Here is a 9,507-nt window from a genome sequence, read left to right on the forward strand (position 1 = left end):
CAACTGATTTAATGTTATTCTACAACATCCTAACGACTGTGATTATATTACACACAGGTTGTGTACTGTGTTTATTGGAGCTGTGTAAGAATATTTTTTAATTACAGTTACTTATAATTGGTGATTTCTTGATATTATTTTATTTGATCTTTAATTTAAACTTTTAAATTTATTAGGCATGAAATGTAAAACGAAAGAAGTTTTGCTGTTGCAAGTTTCAAAATCGTTAAGTTTCATCATATCGTTCAACATGACGAAAAACACGAGAATTGGAATACAGTGATGGTTTTTTTGTTATAAATTAATATCAATGAGTTGGAAACGGTTGAATGTTAGTTAAATTGGTAGCTAGGAAACAGATGAATTTTTAACACAGTGATAGATCATCTGCCGTTGGATCGTGCTTCCATCCAAAAAAGAACTAGCTGTTTTTTTGAAAGAAATTAGATTATCAAAAAAAATTCTGATTTTTTTTGTTTGCCAAAAATATACTGGGCTCCACAGTTCTACTACTGCTTTATTATCTAACTTTATTTATTACAGACCATGGGGAGGTTATTTTTAATAGACTAGAAGCTTAAAAATTAAAATCAGTTTAAAATTGAAAGTTGATAAAGAAATTACAAATTCCACTAGTAGCATTTTGTTTTTATTTGTATATATGAAACAAAACTGGATGGCAAAAATTGCTGAGATTATATAGTGGTGTGGTCGTGCGGTGATTATTTATGTTGTATTAATTGCAGAGACTTGCCTTAGAAGAGTAGTTGTACGCGTGCACGCACACACACACACACATTATAAACATTAAGAATTATATATTCAGTGAGAGAGTTTTGATGCGCCTGTGTGATAGTGTGCATGTACGCATATATATTTATATTATTATGGCTTGCTGCGTGTTAGGAATTATCTTTTGTTTAGTAAACATTTATAACAGAACGGCAGATGTTCGATCACAGACAAGTAAACGCATGCGAAATAACCAACGCACATTGTTACAACTGGTTGTGCCGATGTTAATAATCACGTGAAATTGTTGATTGTTAAATAATAACTATTATTGAATAAAATAAACGCTTATAGAGAAATGAATTCACTTGAAAACTGTTACACATGGCTGGCTACAACAGTCGTGATTGGAACCTCAGTTATTTTCATTGTTTGATTACGTTGAATCGTACCTACAAAATTTTTATAAATGTGTTTTCGCTTTATGATCGCTTAAATCGTATAACTTCTTTAATCATCAGGTGTGGTAATTATGATAGAATTCAAACAATAGTTATGCGCTTCATTATTAAAATAGTCATCGCCATTTTTTGTTCTTGCGTGTTTATGGCGACTGTCAAAGCGAAAAATGCTACGAAAGAAGAAAAGTTTATTTAAAGTACGTTCTTGGTGTCGCTTCTCTATTTTTATTTGTATCTGTTGGTGAATTGGTCACAATTTGTCTTCCGCCAGATCTTTTGTGCCACGTAAATCCCCTTGTTTTAAAAAAAAGAGAGTGGCGATCCGATAAAAAATGTAAAAAAATGAATGGCAATTGGTTAGAATTAGACTAATCTAAGTTTGTATGTAAATTTAAAAAATTAATGTAATCATAAGGCATTTATTTTTACTTTACATTTTTTTATAAATAACTAAATTCAAATATTCAAATTGAAATATACTACATTAATATTCAATATAAAAATATTCAAAGAGGTAATGGTGATATCATCAAGAAAAATCTAAAGCTAAACATGATTATAAATAAACAATCATAAAAAAATCAAATTAATTTTAATTTTAACAATATAGTTGAGGTGTTAGGAATAACATTTTTTTTTATAATTTTATGATGTGTACCTGTACAGTATGATGCACATCAATCGTCATAATTTTGTTTATTTATTTATAATTTTAAAAATCCACCACATAAGCATGTGCATAACCACCCACGCATCCACACGCACACACACACACACATATATATATATATATATACATATACAAGGCTATGGAGATCTCCTTTTTTCAGGCCCTAAGCATAGCTGTTGGCCCTAACTAAGCATATAAAAATATTTATATTTATATCAAATTGGTAATTTCAAAATAGTTTTTTATCTTAAATATAAATAAACAAATAAATGTTTGTTAGTCATTTTTTTATATTAACATAATGTGTTTTTTACTATATATAAATAAATAAGTATATATATATGTGTGTGATATATATATATATAATATATATATATATAATATATATATATATATAATATTCTATGTTTCTTGCTTTTGTATATTTGTACATGTACTATATATATATATATATATATATATATATGCGCGCGCGTGTGTGTGTGTGTGTTTGTGTGTCTGCTATATATTGCATATGAATGTATAAACACATTTGTTTATTCATACATCTGATATACAGACATACATTTATAGCCATAAATGTATGTCTGTATATATTTTTATAGTCTACATAACATGTCATTATATACACTTTGTAACACTGTTGCACATTCTGTTTCACTCACATAGACATACACAAATATCTTTTATTAGATAAATTAGTAAAAACTGTTTTGTTTCTGAGCAATGTAGTTTGCATCATACAAAAATTTATATAAATTGTTTGTTACTCATTCTTATATAATATAGTATAGAATTTGTAGATGCACATCATAATTATTGACTTGCATTTACATGTGATATAATATAGTCTTGCATATGGCATTGCATGTAGTTAAATGTTGGATTGTGTTCTTGTTCTTTATATGTGCATGTACAATGCATTTTTAGTTGCTTAAAATGATATACGGAACGTTTTGCCATTTATATTTTGAAATATTTAACAAACTAAGCTTTACTTCTGGTCCGGACTATAATTGTATCAAGATCAATCTTTTAATTTTATGTTGACTAAATATTGAACTGAAATAGTTTTACTCTATTCTCTATTACTGTTTATAAACATATGTTTAATTAAGTGTGTATCAATATTTTAATTACAAAAAAACCAAAAAAACGTATTTTAAAAGTTTCTTGTTTATTCAAAAACTAATTATTTGACTTTTTAATCTGGTTAAATCTTCATTTTAAACTCACACGTGCTGGATAATTATTTTATAACATAAATGTGGTAGTAGCAAATCACATAATAGCTTACTAGTTTAAGACAAATGAGTAAAAGAGGACAACATTGTTTGACATCGACTTGTGAAGCAACCAGTGGGATAAATGAACCCCGGAACAAACAGCCTATCAATCTGTCCGGATATGGCTCTTATTCAGATGCGCTCCTCTAAAGAAGAGATATTCTCCTTACCTACTATATGGAAGGTCTGATCTATAACCTGATTCTTTTTCACAATTATACGATTTTTGTTAGTTTTTAATTTAAAGCAATATTTTCAAATATTATATTATAATTTATACACATGCATATGCTATACTATAAGTGTATATATGCAATCTATGTGAGAATTTGACTAAGCATGGGATAACTTTTTAGAAAATTGAAAGACCGTTGACTATTTTTACAGTGGTAAAATTATGGACTAATATACACCAATATTGATAGCATATTGTCATTATTACATGTTTAAATTATTTCATGGGTTGTAGATGAGTAATCTACTCACTATGCAGGTTGTATTGATTAATTTTATTTTATTGATGTTCAGAGCATATTAAAAGAATTTTGGCAAGTCTTGTGATTATTTGAATAATTTCCGATTTAGAATTTTCTCTGGTGTTTGTTTCTCATTTAAATGATCATCATATATTTATTAAATTAATGTTTTACACTTGGTTTCTTTAATTAAGCTGACAGCAGCAGACATCTGCCATGTTGATTAAGATTCATGTTTTTATTGTTAAATTTCATTTTCCTTACTAAAGAAGAATATTTGAATTTACGCTCCCAATGAATAACATAACCAGATGTGCATGCAATATTAATTTTTATGATAATTAATATGACAAACAACAAACATGTTGATTATATTTAAATTAAAGTGTTATTTTGCATACCAGTATATATGATATTTTGGAAAAAGTTTTTTAATATTGAATCATTTAATTTAATAATCATTTTATTCATCTAATTGAGTTTAGCCTAGTACAATGAAGCTAAAACGACAGTTATTAAAATTATAATTTATTATTTTCTATATATAGAAGGTGTACATTTTGATTCAGTTGGTTAGCTGTTTAAATTAAATTTTGAGATAATGTTTATTCTCTGAAAAAAATCTAATTGGAAAAGTATTTCATTCCATAGATTTGAATTAATTGAATTAAATCTAGGGTTAGTGGATATGCTAAAAAATACATATTTCTTTATATGTGATTTTTTCTTGCAATTCACTTACTAACATTCTAATTATTTTTTTTATTCTTTAAAATGCATCTCTGTCAAACCTGGAGCTGCTTGCATGTTAAACAACAACAACACACGTTTAGACAACATTTTCAGGGGTTGCCGTTTGGCTACCTATGATGAAACCGAAATACCCCTCGACGCCATCCACATCTGTCACTCGCCTCAGTATCACGCAACCCCGCTTTCACCCTGTCTTTCTCCACCTGCTCCCTCCTTCCCAATCGCGGACGACCCCTTCCTACCACTCCTTCAACCTCGAACTCCAACGCTCGCCTAATCCCGACCCTTTCATCCCTTCTCAACACATGTCCATACCACCGCAATCTCGATCTCCTTATCAATGTCACAATGTCCTCATTCAGTCCCATCATAGACATCAGCTCTGTACTACTCCTCCTATCCTTCACTTTAACCCCACACATCATCCTCACCATAGCTCTTTCAGCCCTCTGCAGTACACTTTCCTCCTCTCTCCTTAACTCCCAAGTTTCACCACCATATACCATCGCTGCTCTCACACATGCTTTATATACCCTCCCTTTCATCTTCACTGACCATTTCTTTCCACACAATACCCCACCCAGTTCCCTAAATTTCATCCATCCCACACGAACTCTAGCCGTAACTGCGCTCAAACAGCTGCTTGCATGTTAAAATTATAACTAATTACTTTTCATCAATGGAAATCAACAGGTTTCTATCATTTATTTATTTTCTCAATGAGGTATCATGAAAAATTTTATTAGAATGTTCAAATGTTAGAAATTATTTTTATGTTCATTAAACCCATGGCAGTATTTCTTATCAACATTTACAATCTGAAATGTGCCTCACAGGATAAGGAATAATCTTGATTTATAATATGTTGTGTTGCTGTTGTGCTGCATAAAATATTATCTATCTCAATTTACTCTTAATTCTCATTTCTATTGGTGCTTATTCTTCAAGGAGGTTAAGTAATCCGGTTGAATGTAAATTATTGATATTGATTATGGTTGGAAACGTTTTCATGTGTTTTTATGAAATAATGTTTTGAAACTTATGTTTCAATCTCATAATATGATCTTGCAATTATTTCTGTTCATAAAATTGTAATTTATTTTACAGTTTATATCAATTTGATAGCTTGAGGGCTCAAAATTCAAGTACTGAACTCAAGATTTATCATCCGTTTATTATAGACATTTTGATATCTTATAAAGTCATTAAGGCAACATAATCATTCATTCCACCTGTGTTTAATACATATTGTTTTAATTACTCAATTTTCTTTGTACTCTTCCTGTACATACAATGATTCAAATTTTTATGATTTTTCATTTAAAATGACTAATATTTATTGATTTGCTTTGATGATGCGCTATTGCGTTTTCTATTTTAGAACCTTCAAAATGCATTAAAACCTGCCCTCTTAATGGTACCCATATGCATCCAGGTTCTGTTCCTTGCATTCTAGCTCATTTCTATTCTTACCATATGTTCCAAAATATTGTGTCTGCGTGTACTTGTGTTTGTGTTTTTTTTCTTTGGATTGTTCTGACGTTGACTGCCCTGTTTGAATAAATTTTTTGTTTTTCAGTTTCTGTTAGTTCCTGTACGATAGTATATTGCATAATATTGTATTGTAAGATATATTTTTGCCTTATTTGCATGATTTATTCGTGTATCACAGCTTCTTTTTTCCATATTTTTAAAGGCTTTGTTTTAAGATATTTATGTAAACCTTGATTTGACCTTTTATTGCGCTGTTCGGTATTATGCGTTTGTGAAAAGTTTTTACAACTCTGTTTATAACTGCAAATGCTTTTAAAACTCTGTTGAAATTTATTGTTATTTTCTTTTTAATATATATTTTCACATATTCTTATTGGTTTTATAAAATGTTTACTGTTGTATCCTCGTAGTCTTGATCATGGTTTAATCAAGTTAAAACAAGTTTTTTCATGTTCTAATGGATTTTTAATGTATTTTACGGTTGTGGTCTTTGCTCTACGCTGAAACATATTTCATTGCAATTGAGTATTAATTTTTCCAGAATTGTTTTTTTTAATTGTCGAATTTAACTTCGCCATCGCTTTCTTAACTTAATGATTACTGATGATAATAATGGTGATGAACAAATTATAAAAAATTACAAAAAAAGATAAACAAAAGTTACAATGCTTGAATTTATAAAATTGCAACGTGTTGGGGGACTCAGTTTTTGGATAATGAAAGAAAACCGATGGCACTGTCATAAAAGTTGAAAGAATATTTAAGCATGGAGACCAGTGAATAGATATGCATGCATGCATGTGTGCTGTCATATTGTGTGTGTGTGTTTAGGTTTTTTTTTATTGGCAAATCTTGCCAGTTGTACTGTCTATGTCTGTCTATTTAAGGTCTCCATCTAACACTAACACATTTTCTACTTGCTGTGTGTAGTTATATGTAGCTGTTACATTATATTAGTGTTTGTTGGCATATATATTGTATCAAGTTATTTTTGTTAATTTAGCCATACTAATACACATGTGTAAATGAATGGTTTTCAATTCATAGTATTGTTGAGCGAGAAAGTGTAAATATCAAAGTTTTTCTTTAGTTATCTTCAAAAATCGCTTCAGAAGCACTGATTGAAAATTACTTTGTTTTTGTTTTCAGTCTTTTGGCACATATGGAAACATCAAAGTGGTAATATATTTCAATGTGGAATTCATTGTTGTCACGCTTTTAACATTTAAGAATGTATCATGATTCATAAAGCATTATGAAGCTTACATGTTTCATGTTGAAATAATAATTGGGTACAAAAAAAAACTGAACCTGAATATAAATATTTTGTTTCGATATCTTTATAAAAATGTTAATCTCTACATATAGTTATATTTCCTTATGGTGATTATATTATATTATATTAATATATATAAATATATATATATATATATATATATATAATATACTACACCTATGATTGCTGCTAGGTTTTATCTGAGTATTAATTTTGATTATGGTTACTTACAAGCTGAAAGGAAAAATATTGTTTGTCTGTATGTATGTATTATATATATACATATATATCACATTATATATATGTGTGTGTGTGTGCGTACGTGCCTGCGTGTGTGCGCATGCATTTATGCACATTATATGCATATTAAATGTGTCTATCAAATATTTCAGAAGACTTCTGGTTGAAATATCCATTATTTTCATTGTTTGTTATTCTATTAATTTTTTTCCTATCATTTTAGTAATTAATTTTTCAATTTATTGATTAATTTTTCACACAGGAAAATGTTGCAAAGGTAAAAAGTACACCCAACAAAGGTGAGAACAGACAGGCAGCTAAAAGAAAACTCTATTCATCAGGCAGTACCAGTGAAGATGAAGGTATTACAGCATGGTTATTATAATGGATTACACTCATCATAATTATGTGTAATTACAAAATGTCCATGTATATCCTGGTTGAGTTGTTCTCTGTAACTAATTACACTCTTTTTGACAGACAAGAAAAATGCCACGTTGAAAAAGCGCAAAAATTCTCCTTCCAACGACCTATCTCCTCTGAGGGTGCTGTCAAAGCCACGGACTCCCCAATCTGCCCAGAGAGTGAACAGCGTGCCACTGTCCGAGAGACAACAGATGGCTCTCTTGATGAGGCAGATGACTGATGAATCACATCTGCAGGCAAATGGTTAGTTTGTACATAATTTCTACATTGTGTTTGCTGTTCGTATTATTGTCTGTTGGTTTGTTTTGCTGGATAGTTTTTAATAAATTAATTTTCATTACTAGGTGCATAAAATTATGGTGTCAAAAGTAGATGTAAACTTTTCTTAGTTTCTGGTTTTTATTTCATTGTAAACCCAGGAACAAGAAAATATTGTATAAGTTTGTTTTTCAAGACACATTGTTACGGTTGAAAGTTGCAACTTATTCAAGTACACAGCAAACTTTTGTTAAATTCAAAAATTTGTTAAATTCAAAGTTGATGAAAACTGTTGCCTAAATAAATCTTTTAAGCATAAATCTTTAGCATTTGATATTAAGACACTGCTTGATGACTGATGTGTTGAGGTCATGAGTCTGGGTGAATTTGGTATAAATGGAGATAATATGTAGATTTATAAACACACCAAACATGCACATTGTGCGTGCACACTCATTTATTTATGTGTGCGTGTATATGTGGTGTGCATGAGTGCGTGTGACATGTACTCTTCTTACATGCTCTTTAAAAACTTTAAGAACTCTTTAAAAATCAAAACTCATATTTATTATTTGATGATGCTTGCTTTTTATACTTTTGACACATTTCATTTTTTGTGAAACTGGTGATCAGTTTGTTTGCAATATGAGATTTTAGGCCAAATATTGTCATAAATGTTTTTTATCTTTAAATGTGAATCTTGTTTGCACTTAACATGTCATGTTCAAATTATGATGAACTTTTAATCAAATTTTATTGAAGCTTTCTCAGTTAAAATTGAAGTTTGAAATTAAATTGTGGCATTTGGAGTAATTTGTTTCTTGTTTAAACCTAATTTAATTTAAAATCTGGAAGAGTAATTCACATGATTATTATTTCAAACTTGATCATTAATCAAATCTGTTGTTTATACTCAGTAATAGCTTTCCTTTGTACCATGTGTCTTCACACACACTGATAAAGAGAAACAAAGGCTACAAACACCACATACCCACACATTAAACTTTGGTACACTTTATATGTGGGGTTGTTTGATGTTAGCTTATTTATATGTCTGTTGTAGCCATGTCATCTTGTGTGCAATGCCACTAAATGTGGTTGGTTTTTTATTTTTCTTTATTTTCTATTACTCAAGGTCAATAGTTTTTTTTTTCAAATCATATTTTCAATTTTTGCTCTTTTATGATTTATTTGTTTTTTTTTTCAAATATGGCGCAAATATAATTTGCTTTATTCATTATTGTTAATAATTAAATAAAAATATTTTGTAAGAAAAATTTTGTTTAATATAAAAGTAAAAATGACAACTAATCAATCATTAATTTATCTAAATACAATTATGAGTTATGTAAATTACAATACATTTTGCTTGATAAAGTAGTAATTCAGTTTTAAAAGATACATGAAAATTTATTATTGGATCTGCTCATGTTTT

At 29.2% G+C, this 9,507-nt stretch overlaps 1 protein-coding gene across 1 annotated transcript; it reads left to right on the forward strand.

Moving 5' to 3' along the window:
• Positions 1–7,496: 7,496 nt before the first annotated feature.
• On the forward strand, positions 7,497–8,062 carry HELRODRAFT_169537 (hypothetical protein; the record flags this gene model as incomplete). Its single annotated transcript, XM_009015331.1, has 3 exons — positions 7,497–7,550; positions 7,651–7,750; positions 7,869–8,062. The coding sequence occupies 3 exons, from the start codon at positions 7,497–7,499 to the stop codon at positions 8,060–8,062; spliced, it is 348 nt and encodes a 115-aa protein (XP_009013579.1).
• Between the last annotated feature and the right edge of the window lie 1,445 nt (positions 8,063–9,507).

Source organism: Helobdella robusta (assembly GCF_000326865.2).
Source record: "Helobdella robusta unplaced genomic scaffold HELROscaffold_15, whole genome shotgun sequence".
Classification (NCBI taxonomy): domain Eukaryota; kingdom Metazoa; phylum Annelida; class Clitellata; order Rhynchobdellida; family Glossiphoniidae; genus Helobdella; species Helobdella robusta.